Raw genomic sequence first — 20,540 nt, 5'->3', positions numbered from 1 at the left:
TCGCAATTATTACCCATGACTGTAGCGTGTTATATGCCAGATCCACACATCCGTTTTGTTTTTTTTTTTTTGGGGGGGGGTGGGGTGGGGTTGGAAGGTGGCGGAGTTTCTCCACATCTGGGTGCGTGACAAGGGCTAGAAGAGATAAGCCAGCTTACCATTCCCACACACTGTATTCTCACATTTGATGTGTCATTAGCTCTCTTAAGAGCAGACTTAATAAGGCCCAAATTAATTTTGCTGGGAAGAAACAGACTCCCTTTGGCCTGCAGTATTAGTATTCTTGCCTCTGAGTTCCCTTTAGTAACTCAGCCCTAGTAAAATTAAAGCTAAATCAACTGGCAAAAGGCAGGGGTTCTGCTGCTTTCAATGCACTAAATCTGCATCCCAGCAGACACCCTAATTGAGCACAAGCTTCAGACATTTTAGATAAATGAGTAGCTGCTAGTATGTCAAGTTCTCCATCTCATCAGTTGTCTGGAAATTCCCCCTAACATCACAGGAACCAGGACAGTTCAACTCACACCTCCAACCTGGCCCTCCAGTGCTTGTGGTGCCTGAATCGATGTCTTGCTTTCCTGCAATGTGTGTAAATCATTACCACAATTTTTGATGTATATATTACACATGAAGGCAAGCGTATAGCCCCAGGGTAGATGGAATAAAAACTCTGACAGGGGATCAGAGTGATAACACATCTGACCTAGGATGATTATCAAATGAGACTACGTACACTGTCATTTATGAGTGGGCTATTGAGACAGACAGTATAAACAGCTCATGTTTTGCTGAAAAAATAAAACCGCCTTTTTCCTCTGCACAGCTTCCACGCGGTCCTTGAAGGTCATGAAGAATTCATCCAGTGGTGAGTGGAACGGTGACCCCGGGAAAGGCACCTTCCAGGACTCGGACGAGTGCAGCCTGAGCAGCAGCACTCAAAGCAGCAGCTGCCACACTGGCGAGAGCATCCAGGAGCCCAAAAATTTATCTCCCAATAAACACGCCCAGAGCTGTGCATCTGAGTTTTCCAACATTCTTGTCAAAGAATCTGATATTCTCAGTGACGACGATGATGACGATGACTATCAGAGCCCAAAGAAGGGCAGCCCTACAAAAGACATTGAAATCCAGTTCCAACGGCTGAAGATCTCAGAGGAACCGAGTACTGACTCTGAACGGGATCAGGCTGCTGAGAATGAGGAAGGAGATGGCTTCGACACAGGAGAGCATCCCAAGCTGGTGCGTGGCCATTTCTGCCCAGTGAAGAGAAAAGCAAACAGCACAAAGCGTAACAGAGGAACTTTAATGGCAATGCAGGAGCGTCACCAGTCTCTTGACAGTCACTCTGATACTGCAAACCTGGATCTGAACTCAATTTTAGAGAGAGAATTTAGCGTCCAGAGTTTAACATCTGTAGTTAATGAGGACTGTTTTTATGAAGCTGTGGAGAGGCATGGGAAATCCTAGCTTTCTGAGCACTATATTTAAAATATTCATTTGAAGTCCACATAAAAGTCAACCAACTTATTTTGCTTTAAAACTAGTAAATTCATGGAAGCTGCAAGACAACTACTATCTGATTTTGTGCACTAATACATTTTTCCACAAAAACAGCTGTAAAGGATTCTTAAGTTATTTTAATTTATTGTGGATCAAAAATAGATTTAAGTTTGCCAAGGTCTGTAGATTAGTTCATCCCTTTCAGGCAGTTATTAAGATGACGTAGTATTCTTGGGGAGGGGAAGGGAAGGATGGCCTCGTTAGATTTTAAGTAATGCGGAAAAGGTGCTACTGAGTGGCAGAGGGGATTACAATGGAAAGTAGCATTGCAAAACGAATTTTTCAATATCTTGGGCATTTTATTTCTTTGGTTTTCATTTTTTGCTTTATGTAAAGCAGAAGTAAGTTATTTTAATGTGTTTTAGTGCACAATAGTGCAGAAGTTTCATTTTTGTAAGTTTCAAGATGCTGTTTATACTTTATATATATGTGTAAATACAAAACCAAAGCTTGGCCTGTAATCTTTTATTTGACTGTATTTTTTATTTTCTCTACCAGCCTGTACAGTAAAAGACAAGTATTGTACTTAGCCATGTTTTCTTCTTTTTAATCATGCTGCTTTTCGCTAGTTGGAGCTTTAAATCCCAAACTCTTTGTTTTTGCATAATGAGAAGAGCATTAGCAGACCTTGAAGCAATCTGCAAACTTCATCCTCCTTTAAGTCAGCCACTTGGGTATACTTATACAAGAGTTTTGGCTTGTGGTTTTTTAAGTGACTCTGCACAGTAGGATGTTCTAGGATAAAAAGAGCACAAAACCCCTGACGTACGAAAAGTATTTTTTCTTATATTTCAGTAATGCACTTTCATTCATACAAAATTCAATTTCAGAAGTATCTCAACTTAATTACATGTCTTACAACATACCTTGTTCCTGGTATGTGTCCTAGCCATTCCCCTGAAGTAAAGAAACCTGTAGGCACCTTGTAACTGGATGGTCATATCACTTTTGTCTACAGTTAAATGGGATGAAAAAATAAAATGGGAAAGCCCTCTCTCCCCACCACTTTCTCAAAAGTATTTCTTCCATACCTGCACAGACATACAAATATGTAAGCCTCAGGAATTAATACAACAACAACAACAAAAAAATCAGCCTGCTACAATTACAGCTGATTTTCCTCTTCAGTCTGTTCAGGCTGATTTTTTAGTAAATTCCTCATCTTCTTGTTTTGCTTTAGTTCTTCCCTGTAATTGTACGCAAAAAGGCTTGGGTCTTCATCACACATTTTCCTATATGTATCGCACAGATTTCTAAACTGTGACATGGAGAGCTGAAAAGGACGCAGAGTTGGATCAACATTTGCTGTCATCATCAGCTGTTCTGTTCTTTTCAAACGTCCATCTTGAGGAAACAAGGTCCTAAAAGGTAGGGGAGAAGACATACAGATTCAAACACTTCAGACAGACAATTCAGTTTCCCTTAAGAGTAACGGAGTCCTCTTGGGATTTTACTTAATAGAGGTTTACTATTAAGCACGTCATTATTTTAACTCTGGCACTCTTACTATTGCTCATTATATAAGTAAATGGAAACATGTAAAGGCCCTGTTTCTGCAAATGCAAATTATAACAACATAGCAAAGCATGTACATACATTGTACGTTAAAGATATGTACATATGTTTGTGTTTGCTAACATTAAAAAGAGCTTTGGGTATGGATCCAGTGAGAGAGCCTGCTTAGACTAGCCTCATATTTGGTGAGCAACAACAAATTAAACTCTGCAAAACAGATCAGATCCAAACCATATGACTCACTTTCAGGCGAAGTGTTTCATTCCACTGGGAAAGATACTGTTATCACTTGTCAATAATACCGTAACTCCAATGCCAGAAAAAAAAGCCAAGAAAGAGGAAAGGAATAGTTAATTATCATGCACTTTTTAATATTTGAACTCGGAGAATGTGCCAGAAGTCCTAGATTTTGATTTCTGCTCTGTCATTCTTTATAAGATAGTCAAACCAGTTCATTCAGCTCTGTGGCCGGATGTGTTAGCATCCCTTTCTCACAAGGTCCCCAAATTTTAATGAATACTATTAATTCAAGTGATTTTGAATGTCTCACAAAAATGCATACTACAAGTGCAAACTATTGAAAGGACTAGCTCTTATTAGCAGTTCTCAGTGTACAACACAGCAGAAAGGCAGAAAACTTGCACACGGTTGATGTGCGTGTCTCAATTTTCAAATTATTAATATCTGCCTCTGTCATACATACATAACACCTAAAAAGGCTGTGCATCTAACACAGTAACACGGCCCCCTCAGCTGTCTTTTGCAGGTTGGCCGGACAAGCGTGCCAAAAGGCTTTGTATAAGTAAGTGATACTTGGCTCGTGATGGGCTGACAGAACACAAAGTTAAGAAAGGGTTTGAAATGACAAGAGAAAGATGGAATTTCTGGGAAGAACCTAGTTTAAAGTATGTGCTACTCCAAGCCTTGGTCAAAAATGTCCCCATTAGTTTAGCGTCTAGGTCAGCAACATTAAATCAGCTCAAGTTTCTCAGGCATTGGAACAGGTTGCCCAAGGAAGTGGCTGAGTCGCCCTCCCTGGAGGTATTTAAAAGATAAGCAGATGAGGTTCTTAGGGACACGGTTTAGAGGTGGACTTGGCAATGTCAGGTTAATGGTTGGACTTGATGACCTTAAAGGTCTTTTCCAACCAAAATGATTCCATGAATCCTGATTTTCATATCCCTCCCTAAGTTATTCTCTCCTTTGATTTGGTAGTTAAAAGATGTACCTGGAGCCAAAAATGTTTAATCACCTTTTATATACAGACTACGAAACCATCTTACAAACGTCCATGAAGAAAAATTCAAACTAAAATTTTTTTCTTCATGGAGGTAATAGTTTAACCTTCTATGCCATGTCTCTCAGATTCCAGAATTTACATACCAATATAAACTGTTTGTTACCTTGATTTTATACAGTATACACAATAGACAGATACCTTGTAACAGACTTTATAACCTTATTATATACCAAAATTTGCTATTTTTTTTCAAGTCAGCTAAAGAACAAGAGGATTGTGTTTCTTAGCTACACGTTAGGGCTAAAGTATGATAAGCTCCTAAGGGATATGAGACGTTCGAGAGTTCAGATTTGCCCTCCTTACTTCAATTAGCAATTTGAGATTACACAATCTCAATAGTCATGTGTTTCGTTTTTTTTTTAAACTATAGCAAAAATATTCTACGTAACATTGATATGCTGCTTGCATGTACCTTCCGCTTATATTGTCAACTGTTCTTTCACCAAAAAAAAAACCCCAACTCTATGAATCAAATACAAAGGTATCTAGAGTTTGGATACCTCATTGTCCAACCACCTCCGAATGCATACTCTAACCTTAACACAGGCAAAAATTTAGGTCAAATGTGTGCATCCCAGACATTAATGCCATTCACTGCTTCAAGCAAAAAAAAATCCAAACTAGAAGCAAAACCCTTTGGTCATCTTTAAAAGAGTGACACATAAGGCTTGTAGTACAGCAAGGTGGCATTCACCCTCATTCTGGCCTGCATCAGGGCCAAAACCGTGCCTAGCAAAATTCCGCTAGCCGGAGTGGCAGAAGCCGCTGTGTGCCTCCAGTCCTCATGGCAGCTCCATCACTTGCTCTACAGTGCTGAACGCTGGGTGGGGTTCCCCACACCAGCTCAGACATGTGGCCACGCTGGAGTTCTAACAGGATCCTTGGAGAACAGCCTGCAGGTTTCTTGTCTCAGTTAGAGAACCTAATAAATTCCCCCAGTAAGACATGGGGATTTTTTTAAAGAGTCAGTAAGAACTCCATAAGAGGCCGAGCACAGAAACGAGAATATGACCTTCTGACATTATCCCCCAAGTAAGTAAAATTGCCCACAGACGACTTCCTCCCTCCTCACACTGCCATCTTTGTTTCTGAATTTTGAAACTCTGATTTTTTGCTCAACCAACAAATGCTGTAGTTTTTGTGGTTGGTGGGGTTTTTTGTTTGGTTGGTTTCTGAGATAGACAAGCTATTGGAAAGCTCACCGATTTATGCTAGCAATTTTAACAGCTTCAACTGCTCTAACAAAAATGCATGGTAAGTATTATATAATTGCAGCAGAAAGAGCTTCATTTCCTAGTTTTGCCTCCAGAAACTATTCTGAAATGGAAAGATCTGATGAACTATGATGAAAAACTTAATAAGGGAGGAATAAAATCAAATGTGTAGCTGCAAGTGTTTCTCAACTGATTTAGTAGCTGATGCATTTACAGAAACAGTATCTGAGAATTTTTCAATAAAGATCCTTACTCGAGTCCACGGAAACAGTATTTTCTTCTAAATTGAAAAACACTTCGAACCACTTTTTCTACTAGCTCGAATGGCTGCTGTATCTTTGGTTGCACCAACGGAGTAAAATGAACCACGGCCACATCCACCTAGAGGGAAAAGAATGATAAATTTGAGTAGATATATTCCTCCAAGACACATTATTTCTAAGCTAACCAGTTAGACATCAGGAAACTGCCAAATCACAGGAAGACACTATTGTGACAGGTAACATAGCTGAGCAGTAACTAGTATCATAGTATTTGAATAAAAAGATTTGGCTTAACTTTCCAAGGCCCTACAGAATTTTAGCTTGTCTTTGTTATCTACACATTTCCAATTAGTTCACATGCCATTAGTACTTAGTTACTTTTTTCCCCATGGCACTTCCTCCATCTAGAACAACGTCCATGTAATCTGTGAAGTAATTAGCACTTCTTTCTTCAGATCCTTCCACAAGACAATTCTGACATGATACACAAATTAGACAATATTTGATATACAGGCTGAAGGGCAGCTGGAGAAAATTGGTATTATAATTAGAAATCAAAGCCATTCCCTGTATGTTTTCTGTTGCTCTAGGGCTTTTCTAAAATGGTAGCCAAGGAATTACTTTTCTATATATTAAGATTTTAAAATTCTAGTCTATTTAAAGGAATGGTAGGTAGAAATAAGTTTGCGTTCAGTTTAAGTGACCATACAACTCTGTATTTACACTGTGTATCACAGTTCAACCAAAATTATATCTGAATGACTCTACTAATTTATTTTCCAAGCTTTTTTTACTCTTTTATAGTTAAAATCAGCTCGGTTCACAGAACAGCCACTTTCCCTGTATCTGAAAAGAGAGTGATATAATCTCCTCCCTTCAGTGTACACATATAGACATATAAAATGCCCAAAATGCAATTATAAAGATATTGTATTATATAGAAATGGCCTGAATTCAGACTTCTGTATTGCAAAATGCAGGCTGGGCTAAAAATTCATTTCTGCACAATATCAAATAAAGCGGTTCATCTTCCAAACTAGATATTAACAACAATAAACATGAAAAATTTCTGTGGAGGAGAACACTGAAAATTCAGTCTCTTATTGAAAAAGCCCACACAATGGATAATCAACCATCTTTTTAAAAGGTCTGGAAGTCAATATTAGCATTAACAGAAGAGATTCTGTGTGACATTAAACTGAAGAAGCGCTACTTCTGACTGAAAAAAAAGATGCGCTGGGACCAAAGAACAGCTTCTGTTCTAGGCACACTCGCAATATTCCAGTTCTTTGAGAAGACCCATAGGAAGAGAGTATTCAAAAAATGAGAGGAGTTTTTTTACTGCTTAAACCAAAACTTTTCTAAGTTTCTATTATTTTTTTTTTTTTTTAATCAGTTAAATTACAGTAACCTCTGATGGGGACATACTCCTCTGGCACAAAGTTGCCATCCATCCATGTTGTACTTGCAATGGGAAAAGCTCAGTTGTCAAGTAGATTGCTCCGGTACAACTGCTTCAACAGCAGAAGCACTATATTCAACAGAAATTATGACACTCTAACAACCTAAGTTTTTTATGTAGACAAAACTTACAACACTGAATGAAAATACTGGCTAAAGATAGGAAATTCTGATTAGTGGTGCTGATGAAAAAAAAAAAAAACGCATGCAACAAGTTTCCAGTATTGGCACTGCTGATCACAACTATATGTTACAAATAGTGGGGTTTGCCTGCTTTTCTACCTTTTCTGAAAGCTAGAGTCTTATTTAAAAATGAGGTAATGAAGGAAACTTGACATATGGAATCTGCAGTGAAAGGCACATAAATATATTTGCCAAAGCAGTTTCTGAATTTCTCAAGTGTTGACAGCTTCTACCTTTGACACAGGTTGCTGCTACTTCTCAGGAAGACTATAGGAACACAGCAAAAACTTGTGTTCACATTCAGTGTCAGAAAAATTCATCTTTTTGAACGGGGCAAATACATACTTTACTTGACCAACCAGCTCCTTGTACAGAAACAAAGATTTCTGAAGGAAAAGAAAAAAAGAACTCAATCTAGACACAGTGTACAGTTTAAGAGAAAAACAGCTCAATTTGCAATCTCAAGGCCAGTGGGCAATAATTTCTGCTTCTGAAACAAAACACAGCACTTCTCAGCATTTGTTCCATTGCAGACGCTGTTTTCTTTGGACCCCAGGAAAGCTGCCTGGTTACTATAGCAACAGATACAGGAGAAAGCTTTTCACTTGTAATTGGCCGCTCCTTTAAAATGATACATGCTATTTTTCCCTAACCTTTTTAATATGCATAAAATAGAGTAGAATTATGAAAGCAAATAGAGTACACAAGAGCACTTAAAATACAGAACTTAATTTGCTGATAATTTTATTAGTAGCACTTTCTTTCCCCCTCACCAGCTATGTTAGAAATATTTACAAAATAATACTCAATTCTTACAAAATAATTAATATGAAAATTGTTCAGCTGATGTATCCTGAACTGTCAATACTACAGCAATTATTCCCCCCTTGCTGTTTTAGCGTGTCTGTGCAATGAAGGTTCATGCTCTGGGAAGGCAGGAGGAACACATGAATACAATTTAATTCAGAGTGTTCTGCTGCCTGGCTGATGAAATCAACACTCTAAATCAGAATAAGCTAAATAAGACAATTTTTACTAATTGTTGACAATAAAGATCTCACGACGGGCAATACACATATCTTGCGGCAGGGCTGTATTAAAAGCAAACCCACGAACCCTTTTTCAAGCTGTAATTTACTCACAGGGAACTGAAACCTAAGCAGAACATGTTACAACTTCATTAAAGCATACGGCTTGAGATCCTACTAAGACAGTTCTAAGCCAGCACTTTCAGCAACCAAGTGTTCAGTACCAGCACTTTGTCTACTACAGACAAATGTTAGGTCTGACACCAGATATGTGTGTCTTGTAGGACTGCTGTTCTGATGCGAGGGTTTCATTTTGGTTCACTTCCAGCAAAAAATAACTGTGCTACTCCACTAAACCGCGCTAATAGCAATAATCCAAGTCCTGTGTAAGAACAGCTTTGTCATAACTTAACTCCATTCACACGAGGCTCACAAACAGGATCACAGGAGACCAGAAGTCAAGTACAGAACCTATGGGTATACGATGACTGCGTTCAGCAAGACTTCTTGATTTCACACACTAACCTGTTGAGGCCACTTCTCCCATGTGCTGCAGTCACCCTATAAGCCTTATGAGTATCTTTATTCCTTCATTCTTTTATACAGACCCATGCAAAGGTAGCAAGTTATAGGATGACCTACAGAAGGCTCAAGCTATCAAGAAGAGATAAGGAAAACCTGCAGTTGAATAGAAATGCCCTGCTGTTCCAATTACAAATTAAAATAAATTGCATAGTTCTTTCCCAGCAAATTTAAACTCTTAATAAGATTATCTGTGATGAAAAAAACCCAACAACCCACAAACACCAAAATCCTGACTTTGGCTCTCGGTTCAACTTAAATGAATCTCACCCTTCTCTCTCCCTCCCTCCCTCCCCACCAAATACATAAGTCTAGAGTTTATGGATTCTCAAGACTTTACTGCTTTTAATCACTGTTCACAGTTTCCATCATAGAACCTGGATATCATTATGTATTTAGGACTAAGGGCCTCCATGTGTTTTTCTCCATAATCTCTTTGCTTTCCCTCACTGAGTGTTTGTCAAACAAAACTCATTAAACAAAGTACTCCTTTATTCTCGGGTAGATGGAACTAAGAGAGGGAACAAACAGCAGTAATGCACTTGCTGTAGAGAAGAGAAAAAAACCAACATTCCAAGAAATTTTGTTAATACATGCCAATGCAGTTTTATATGAGAAGGGATAGTTCCATTCAAGAGAAACTGCATTTTTCCAGGATATCCACAGTGAAGAAAACATCTCAGACCTCACATCCAGCAGTAAGTGCTACACAAACAGGAATGAAAAATAACTGTATTTTTTATTACATTTGCAATGGTTTTAATTGCATTTGTCATGACTTTAATTCAGTTCATCACATTAAATGTAATGTATGGCTACCATTTGCAGTGTTTGCATCTATGTTTGCATGTTTGTATATGCTGAAATTTTAAAAAGGGAAGCAATGAAACAAGCTAACTCAAGATCCCAATTAGCTGTTCCAGAATATGCTTTTGAATGAATTTTGAGCTATCCAGATGTGTCAGTTCCTTCTGTAGAAGGAAGTTAAGCCATCTTTCCTGTGGGCCTGATACAGCAAATGATATGCATTTGTCAAAGCAACGCTTCAGTCTGAACAAACTAAAGGCATTTGGAAATAGGCAGGTCAGTGAAATAGGATTTTAAAAATGAGTGGCTGTTAATATTCTGACCTTAACTGTCTGCATTTTACATATATATATATATGCTGGACAGAGTTAGCACATCCTTGAACAATTATCTGAACTAAGTACAATATATAAATTAGAAGATTACTTGTTATGTAATGCCATTAAAGACTGATGGAATATGTATTGATCAAAAGCTTCTTGTCTTACGTATAATGAATTGAAATACGAGTACAATGCTACAGATATTTTGTGTTTCATTTATTTCAACTTTACCTCTAATATTCTGACTTTTCAAAAAAGTTCTAATGCTAAGGTCTAATTTTAATATTATTGTTCATATTTAGATAGAATGTCTTAGAAAGCATAATCCAGACTGAGGATCGCCCTGTCTCTACCACTCTGATAAATGACGAAATCTGCCTATTATACAGCCCCACTCAAAAGGCAGGACACCATTTCTAGCCCTCGTCACAGAGGTTTCAAACCATTTTTCTTCAGCTGCTATTCCAGCAGTCCAGCTGATGTAACAGCGACAGTTCCATCTTCCCAGGTGCATAGTTGTTGTACTGCCTAAAATGTTCTCATCCGTCAAATGAAATTTGACTCTTTGCAAAAATAGCAGGGAGGTTTTTTAATGAATTTTTTAAACTGCCATTTCATGGCAAATTTGGAAGTTATTTCAGACTGGTAAGTGACTGATTAAAAAAAGGCACTTACGCAACCGAGTTGTTCCATATCAGTGTTAAAAACAGTATTTTATTTTATAGACAAAAGCAGATCATGCCAACTCTTATGACTTGATATATACTGCTGCTCTAAGTCAAGGACTGAGAATCACTGACTGAAAATAAAATACTGATTTAGAAAAGTCACATGTGACTTAATTGTGAAAATACTGCGAAAAATAAATTCAATCTTATTTTTCTTCAAAAATCTGAATTTCTAACAGTTATTAAACAAAGAACAGATAATTTTCAAATAACTGAAATAAAGAGTTACCTTTAACCATACTTTAAATGAGAGGTACTATTATCAATGTTCATAGTTATAAAATAGTCAACAGGAGCTGACTACAGCCATGAACACACTTAAAGGAGGTACTTGAAGAGTACAATATATTTTCTACCACAGCATTTTTCCATAAGGACTTCTCATCTGCAAGTTTCTAGTGTTCCATTTACAATGTATATCTGTCTAGTAAGCCTGCAATCTGTATACTACTACGAGAAACAACTCCAGTAAAATAAGTTTTGCTCGATAGCTTGTAATCATGTAGGAAAGGGCAGCAATTCTCACAAGCAATTCTAAAACACTGGCCATTGGCCATCATTTATGTTCAAGTACCTTGTGTACAGCTGCTCAGCTGCTCTCATCTGCTGCAGGGTCATGTTCAGACACTCACTTAAATAGCTCTAATTTTAAATGCAAGCTTTTTTTGTTTGCTTATTTCTTTTTCCTTCCCCCCCTCACACTTCTCCTTCTCCCCCACCCCCCTTCCTCCCTGTTACACAGAGGGCTACAGCCTTGGCTACGAAGCGACCAGCCGGTTACACTCATTTACAAGAGAGAAACAGGCAGACAAAGGGTGACAGCAGATAATCATCATGGCATCAGCAAGTTTGCAGTTCTTTGCTTTTATTCTGGCTTTGTTTGGCATTTTTGGAGACATCACTGCCACCTTGCTACCAAACTGGAAGGTAAATGCAGATGTTGGTTCCAATATCATAACAGCTATAACACAGATGCAAGGACTTTGGATGGACTGCACATGGTACAGCACTGGGATGTTTAGCTGTACCCTGAAATACTCGGTTCTGTCTCTCCCCGTCTACATCCAGGCTGCACGGACCACCATGGTACTGTCCTGTATCCTGTCAGCTTTTGGGATCTGCATCACTGCAGTTGGAATGAAATGCACAAAGCTGGGAGGGGACACCGACAGCAAAAGCCACGCTTGTTTTGCTGGAGGAGTCTGCTTCATTCTTGCAGGAATCTTTGGATTAGTACCAACATCCTGGTACACAAGAGAAATTATTGCAAGTTTTCTGGACCAAACCATTCCAGAGAGCAGTAAACATGAACCAGGAGGAGCGGTTTACATAGGATTCATTTCAGCGGGGTTTCTGCTTATTGCAGGTGTGATCTTCTGCACCTCCTGTTTTAACAAGCAGCCAGGAGCAGGGATTTACCCTCCACCGCAGCACCATTTCCCATCCACAGAGCAGGAGAGCAACGCAGGTTATGACCTGAAGGACTATGTGTAAATACAGTTATATCTATCCATTGAGGCTTTTTTTGTGTGCTACGTTTAGTTTGATTATTTCAAAGAATGTATAACATAGCACTTAACTTTTCTAACATCTGTGTTGCAATTATGTTTAAGCAAGGTACTTCATTTATAGCAGCATCCATGAAAAAATGAAGTAGGAAACAATGCTTAAGTCTGCTACAAGAGTACTTTTTTGTTGATTTTTCAAACCCTTCTTTTTGACTTTCCAGGTGACATTAATTGAAGAAAAATAAAGTATTTTAAAATATAACTGACAGTACAATTAATGTACTGATGGCTTGTTACAGCGAAGATGCTTAAAAACTGCTTTCTATTTAGCAAATCAGTCTATCAATAACATATGTTTTATAGTGTACTTTACATTTTAAATCTTTATTTTAATTACAATGCAAGGTAAAAGACCCCAAACACTCTCTATCCAAGAAGCTCAATTCAATGGTTTTTAAGTAACAGATACATCTGCCTTTCATCTTCTGTTCTAAATTGCCTTAGTAACCAGATTTCTTTTAGAAAATAAAACCAAACAAAAAACCAACCAACCAACAAAAAAGAAACACCCCAACAAGAACATATAGCCTCAAACCTTAGCTGCATTGTGTATTCTGCATATCAGGCTGAAGAATCAGCAGTACCATTCAGATCTTGCCAAAAATGGCTCTCCCACTCCAAGCTGCCACCTGCTGTGGGTTTCATTTGTTATTGTTCAAGAAAGATCTACTGGGCATTCACCAATTGCTACTAATCTATCACTACACAATTAATGTTGGATTTGAGGTGCAATACAACAACAGAAATGTAACCATGACTATGAAAACACCTGCAAACTGCACCACACAGGATACAAACTAAATATCTATGTTCAAGAAAAATGTGGAAGTGTTCTGGCTTACACTTGCTCCAAGTAGCTTTTAACAGTTCAAATAATGCAGCTGCCACTTGTTGTCTTCTATATTTCTGGCCTTCTAAAATAACTTTGTAAGTCCTTTTAATTATTCCAGTAGGGACTCTTTCAGGCCCACTCCCATGCATTCTATTACTGTAAAATGTAATATACAATGCTGATAAAGAGACAGCTTTATTTAAACTTATTTTCTTGACTCCCTTATTTTGATAAATAATCTTACATCCTTAACCTTTTATTTAACACATAGATTTTGTTTTGTATTGGTCATTGGTAGAGTATGTTCTATCTAAATGCTCCCCTAAATGAGAACCAAACTGATGTTAATTTGCTGGCATAGGTAAGGGAACGAAAAGGGGTATGATACAGGCCTTTTAATTTAGGAATATGACAATGCTGGATGAGTCTATCAACAAAGCCAACTGCTATTTATTTTGCATATTTATATACAACTTTCATTTTCCACATTATTAGCCTGAAATTCACTAAAACAGCATGAGGGGGCCTTAAACATTATATGTAGAGTTTGTTAGTAAAAGATCTTCTGTTATAGCATTTGAGAAAATGGAATGTTGTATGCATCTAATATATAGTCTTTATTCTACATAACATACATAGGATGGAACTACATCTTGCTTGCACTACTACTGTTACGTAGCCACTTTGAGTTTCCTATGTATTCATCAAGGATCTTGTTTTGTACTATTTGTAATGCAGAACCTTAACTATGACCAAAAAGCCAAATTTTCTTTCTTTAGACACAATACCGTGCAGTACCATTCCATTCCATAAACCAAGAGTCCTTCCTGTCTCAATATTGATAGTATTGTTGAAATAATAGTCACTCATGGAGCAAATGAGGTAAACAACTCATTCCCCAAAACACGCTTCTCCACCTTTAATAAGGGGTTGGACATGACACTAAGACATGATCATTGCTATGTATGTGAATTAAAACTAATATTTGTAAAATAAGAATCAAAGGTGTTCTTACAGGAGGGCATAAGGAAAAGGTAATGATTGCATATTACGAGCAAAATGAAGTATTCATCAGTTACATAAGCAGCAAATTTTTCTTCCTAGAACTTTATAAAGAAGTACCTGAACTACTTTGTTTACCTAAGAAACGAAAATCAAGCACTGAGTCACTTCATTCACAACACACTGCAAGAGCTTTCCAAGATAACAAAGATTTTGTCAGAAACAGTAATATCCAAATCTGCATGTCAGTCTATGGCTAGAAGAACAGGGACAAAACAGAAGATCAATCTACAACAGGAGTTTGAAGGAAACAAAATATAGTGAAAACAGGTGCCAGGTCTGCCTGAAGGATTTGTACTTTCTGCTTTTGCAATATAAACGATACTTGTTTTAACTCAAATAAATATGTTAATTAAGAATATGCTTGCCTTTAGTGGTACTGCCTTTTTTATTCAACAGAGCAACAACTGACTGTAGAATTTGCTCATACTAAGACATTTGTCACAATTCTCAGTTACCTGTCTCTCAGTCAACTATGGCCTTTTCAACACAGGAAAATGGGAATATCAGTTGTAGCTTCCTGATTTTAAGACAGAGTCTGCACTAGACTTTTGACTACAGTAGCGCTACTATGCCCTTGAATGGTATTCACGATTGAGAAACCACCACCACAGTGCCTTACTGAACACTATTTCATATATTTAACAGTGAGATGACATCCTGAAATTATTTTTCATTCATCTAGGAAACAGGAAAAACAAAACAGCCCCAAAACGCAAAAGCAGAAAATCAGATGTCTTAAGTCTGGTCATTTTTCTTCACAACAGATTGCTCTCATGAGTAATAATTTAACATGTTTGAACAGGTACTTGCTCAAAAAATATTAACAGAATTTTACATCATCATCAGAATATGCCCAGATAGAGACCTTAAAATTCATTGTGGTAAGAGAGAGAATGACCACCCAAAGGTTCTCAAGAGGTAAGCCTGAAAAGTAAAAATAAAGACATAGATTGTGATAAGGGGGAAGGGAAATGTATTGATGAGCTGAACCAACCAGTTTTAAAGGAACTTTCAGAAGCTGCAAATTCACTTCTGAAACAGAACAGCAGATTTCCATGTGCATTCAGGGGAAAGAGACCCCATTTAGTGTCAGGCACACTTTTTGTTGTTGTTGTCGTTAATGTAAAAAATACATTCGTGTCCAAATCACAGTTTAATTTATTAATTCTTGATTACTGTAATCATAATGGATATTAATAAAAACCAGTGGCAGTAGATAAGGGGACAGAAGAGAGACTGTTCTCCTCTACTCACTCAGGAGCAGAGAGGAGGGAGAAAAGGTTGTTACTTTTTTAAACAGGCAGTGGGACGTAGGTGACAGAGTGCTACAGCAGATAGGAGGGAGTTAAATATGCTAAAGATGAGTAAAAGTGAACCGTAAACATTATAGGCATGGTAAAATTAGAGATCTTAGACAACGATGACAAATTAAAAGCTTTTATTTATCAGGGTCTTTCAAAAGACCCATCAAATTTTCTAGGCACAATTCCCAAAGTAAATAAATGCAAACTGTAAACCAGCAGGCTTTCCAAAGATGACACAATCCTAGCAGACTATCCTGTCATCAAACCCTAATCTCCCTCTCCAGAAACACCCAAAGAAGTACACTGATCTTGTAGATAGGAATGAAGGTCAAAGCCATGTTCTGAGGAACCAAAAAAGAAAAGCACCTTCTTGAAGCAAGCGGGTGTTATTTACAGGAATATCATCACATCACTCCACTTCATAGTATGGAGATGTTAAACTAGAGCACCCATTTCTTTTCCTTACTCAAAATCATACATACTGCTTGACTGACAAATTAACAAAAAAAACCCACCAACCCACAAAGAAATACATCAAAACTTACCTCTGGCTTTGGAACAAAGGCTTCACCTGGAATTACGAAACAGTTTTCAACAGTGCAGAGATGCTGAGCCATGATGGACAGTCTGCTACGCTGCCTCCCCCCTGGATTAGCTATAAGTCTCTATTGAAGAATGAAAACATATAAATCAGTGCAAGTGAATTGACCAAATGGTCAGTTACATTAAAGCTTGACTTTTAGTATAATCAAAGGCAGATTAAAAAAAAAAAAAAAAGAAAAATGTTCAGAACTCGTATCAAGTTTAGGTCCAGTTCATCTAGATATTTTTTCTCCAATGTAGCAGCATTTCACTAAGTCACCACATGCTGATTTACAACCTCAATCCTGCAATCAAATGCATATGAAAAGGAGAACCTTGAATTTCTGCAGAACTATACGAATGTCTAAAGAATTTTGTATGGGCACAAGAGAAAACTAAAACTATTCTGACTGCAGGATTCAAAACAAACAACACCAGCTGACAGTGTTCTCACATCCTTTTCTTCCACTGTTTCTGTATCAAATATCACTATTTTTTTTCTCCTTCAAGATGAAACACAGCTCCATAAACTCAAAATCAGATAGAAACTAAAATTTCGTCATTATTAACTGGTCTATGCTTACAATATATGCAAGGAAGCTGGATCTACTTTACATAAATTTAGAATACCTAACAGTAAGAGAATCTAATAAAGCTCAATTCAGTAATTCTCTGATTTTCCCCAAGATATTTCTTACAAAGATTATCAAAAAAGTAGTCTGGACAGGGTTCTTCTACACTTTCGTAACCTGGCAGGAAACATATTCTGAGTGTTTTGCTAGCACAAATGAGATTTAAATATTGAAAACACTCTGTAAAACAAGTCTCAAATGGTAAAAGACATTACACTAACTACGCAGAAACAGAATTTACAAGATTCCTGTTCTTATTTACCACTACCTTAATAAAAAAGATGAAGAGCAATTCGCATATCTGGTAACATCTGTACATCATGTAGCTTCAAATGAAAAGCCTACTCATGAAATGCTGCCTTGCTTATTAAAACTAACCCTGAAAAATAAAATTAAACATATTGTTGAAGTTTTTGCCGAAGTTTTTTTTTTTTTAAACAACTTTCCTGAAAGGCAGTTTAAGTACCAGCATACAGTAAACAACATACTTTTCAATTACTTTTCAGAAAGTTCATTGATTCTTTTTGCCTACATCAGTATTTAAAACTACCTTAATTATTGTTTCAGAGGATGTTTATTAAAAAAATAATAATCTATCTGCCATCAGTATTATTCTCTGAAAAAAAACAGGTTGCAAAGTCTAACAATGCAATCAGACAGGCACTTCCTTAACCTCTGTAGTGGAAATGAAACAGACCTAATGACAACACTTGTGCCAATTCAAACAAGACAGTCTTTACTTCCCACAAAAGCAATCTAACAAGTGTTAGGCCATTCGTTCCTGCTTCTCAGCTACAGAAGGGACAACTTAACAACATCCACCTCTGGGCACTAGCATCTTAAACCAGTTCAATCACATCACCAGGAACATACCTGTGCATGGCACTGCTCACGGAACACAACAATGCTGAGAATATACTCATAGAATGGAATCACGGAACAGTTTGAGTTGGAAGGGACCTTCAAAGGTCATCTAGTCCAACTCCCCTGCAATGAGCAAGGACATCTTCAACTGGATCAGGCTGCTCAGAGCCCCGTCCAGCCTGGCCTTGAACGTCCCCAGGGATGGGGCATCCACCACCTCTCTGGGCAACCTGTGCCAGTGTTTCACCACCCTCATTGTAAAAAATTTCTTCCTCATGTCTAGCCTGAATCTCCCCTCCTTTAGTTTAAAACCATTACCCCTCGTCCTATCGCAATAGGTGCTGCTAAAAAGTTTGTCCCCAGCTAAAAAATTTGTCTCCATACTTCTGTAACCTCATCTGTTTTTGCAGGTTTTTTCCCCCTCAGTTCTCAAAACTTACTTTCTTCCTATTTTCAAAACATGGATAGCACCTGAACCTGCACTAAGTAAACCATGCTGGGAGTTTAGCTAAATAGGTAACGTTTTTTCACCTGCCATTAAAATTTTAGCAAGGCATGAAGCAAAACAAAGATTCTGAAACCTAACCTGGAATAAAATTAAGGTAGTACCTGGCATCTCTTCTAATGCTCCTCACTAGCAACCACTCTCAATGACTACGTCAGGAACAACTATTTGTTTTGTTCTTCAGTATGCTATAATATACTTTTCAGAAACACATTAAAACTCCATTATCAATGAATCTGCAAAATCTGTCACAGGAATTGACATGAAGAATTAGACCAGCAAAGCTGGCCATGTAAAGGAATATTGAACACACTTTAGTACACAAGTCACATGCTGCAAAATAACTTTTTTTTTGAACATAAGTATTTATATTTAGCCTATATCAGTTATGAAAACATAATGGTAATTTTTATTCTGTTTGCTGCTCAAAAATCTGAATAATTTTCCATTTTATTAGCACCTTTTGCCTAGTGTTCTAAATAGATGGCAGGGTTAGATACAAAATGATTAAGTATTCCGCTCTTCTAACACACTTGTCTCCTAGATCTCCAACACTTTAGCACCCCACCTCCCAGCCTGCAGATCATGTTGGCAGAGGAGTTCAGGCAAACTACTCTCTGCGCAGTTTTACTCAAAATTAGACACTGACAAAGATTTTCTAGTTAAACTGAAAAATTACTCATTTTAATGGAAGTGGGCCAGGAAGTACCCGACCCACGTGGCATATTTGAGGTTAAGCACTGAGGAAATTGGGGCAAGGTTAAAATTGTTGTCCAAAAAGTGAGTAATAATTTTATGAATTTAAACTACAGAGAGAGAAAATTATTTGCTCGACACTTAAAAGTGCCATTTCTACTGCTGTGGATATCTGGCCATATCCTCCTTAATGGGCCTCAGAATTCAGTATATAAAATAACTGCTGGTTTTCATCAACAGTTTTAATCAATTTAAGCAAATTATATCAGAACTGCATGGTCTGTAGTAATAGGTCTATACTGATACAACTCATGCCAAAGCAGTTGTGCTACAAGGAAACAGAAAAGCAGGAAACTACCACCAGCAAGAAATCCAAAGGTATTTTCTGCCTGTTATACTAGCAAAACCAAGCTTGACAACAAATGACACAGCACGCTGCTTAATTTTCTTACCGTTGACATCAAGTTATCCTAATTGGTTATAAAGCACAAGGCTCCATTCCATGACATCATCTTTCCCTTCTGCTGATCTTATGGCATATACACTGAGACTTTCTTTGATACTCAGGCTCTTAGCTTCAAAACACCCAATGAGGACATCAAACTTCTGAGTGCAAGACATTTTCCTTTCAAGAATGTAAATCCACAGATACATAAAATATCAGTGGCAAGTTACAGAATCACAGAATGTCCTGAGTTGGAAGGGACCCACAAGGATCATCGAGTCCAACTCCTGTCCCTGCATATGACAACCTCGCAGTTCACACCATGTGTCTGAGGGTGTTGTCCAGTCTCTTCTTCAACCCTGTCAGGCTTGGGGCCGTGACACCTCCCTGGGGAGCCTGTTCCAGTGCTCCACCAGCCTCTGGGTGAACAACCTTTTCCTAATGTCCAACCTAAACCTCCTCTGGCACATCTTCCTGCCACTCCCTCTGGTTCTGTCATTGGTCACTAAAGAGAAGAGTTCAGCACCTGCCCCTCCTCCTCCCCTTGTGAGGAAGCTGTAGACCACGATGAGGTCTCTTCTCAGTCTCCTCCAGGCTGAACAAACCAAGTGACTTTAGCCGCTCCTCATAAGGCTTCCTCTCCAAACCTGTCACCAAATTCATAGCCCTCTTCTGGACACTCTCCAGTAGCTCAATATCTTTTTTATCCTGTGGCGCCAGAACCGCACACAGTGCTCCAGGTGAGACCGCACCAGTGCGGAGCAGAGCGGGACAATCACCTCCCTCGCCCAGCTGGCAATGCTGTGCTTGATGCACCCTGGACACAGGTGGCCCTCTTGGCTGCCAGGGCACACTGTTGGCTCACGTTCAACCCCCAGATCCCTCTCCACAGAGCTGCCTTCCAGCATCCTGTCCCCGAGTCTGCATGTACAGCCAGGGCTGCCATGTCCCAGATGCAAAATCCGGCACTTGCCCTTATTGAACTGCATGTGGTTGGTGATTGCCCAGTTCTCCAATTCATCCAGATCCCTCTGCGGGGCCTCTCTGCCCTCGAGAGTGTCGACAGCTCCTCCCGATTTTGTG

At 38.3% G+C, this 20,540-nt stretch overlaps 3 protein-coding genes across 10 annotated transcripts in view; 2 read left to right on the top strand and 1 right to left on the bottom strand.

Annotated features, from left to right (window-relative positions):
* The window catches only part of TIAM2 (TIAM Rac1 associated GEF 2), a 115,072-nt gene extending 113,004 nt beyond the window's left edge, over window positions 1-2,068 (top strand). For all 6 annotated transcript variants that reach the window (XM_065630977.1, XM_065630978.1, XM_065630974.1 and 3 more), the window contains one exon: window positions 824-2,068. In XM_065630977.1, coding sequence (XP_065487049.1) covers window positions 824-1,467 — 644 coding nt within the window. In that variant the 3' untranslated portion in view covers window positions 1,468-2,068. The remainder of the gene's footprint in view (window positions 1-823) is intronic.
* TFB1M (transcription factor B1, mitochondrial) overlaps window positions 1,264-20,540 on the bottom strand; it is a 31,060-nt gene continuing 11,783 nt past the window's right edge. For all 3 annotated transcript variants that reach the window (XM_065630981.1, XM_065630983.1, XM_065630982.1), the window contains exons 6-8: window positions 16,279-16,398; window positions 5,843-5,970; window positions 1,264-2,921 (exon numbers count right to left, since the gene is read on the bottom strand). In XM_065630981.1, the coding sequence (XP_065487053.1) occupies window positions 2,666-2,921; window positions 5,843-5,970; window positions 16,279-16,398 (504 nt within the window). In that variant the 3' untranslated portion in view covers window positions 1,264-2,665. The remainder of the gene's footprint in view (window positions 2,922-5,842; window positions 5,971-16,278; window positions 16,399-20,540) is intronic.
* CLDN20 (claudin 20) lies at window positions 11,799-12,458 on the top strand. The gene has a single exon (XM_065632747.1). It carries the CDS (start codon window positions 11,799-11,801, stop codon window positions 12,456-12,458), a length of 660 nt encoding a protein of 219 aa, XP_065488819.1.

The sequence above is a fragment of the Caloenas nicobarica genome, chromosome 3 (assembly GCF_036013445.1).
Source record: "Caloenas nicobarica isolate bCalNic1 chromosome 3, bCalNic1.hap1, whole genome shotgun sequence".
In the NCBI taxonomy this organism is placed as follows: Eukaryota; Metazoa; Chordata; class Aves; order Columbiformes; family Columbidae; genus Caloenas; species Caloenas nicobarica.
This window is presented reverse-complemented; position numbering and strand designations above follow the sequence as displayed.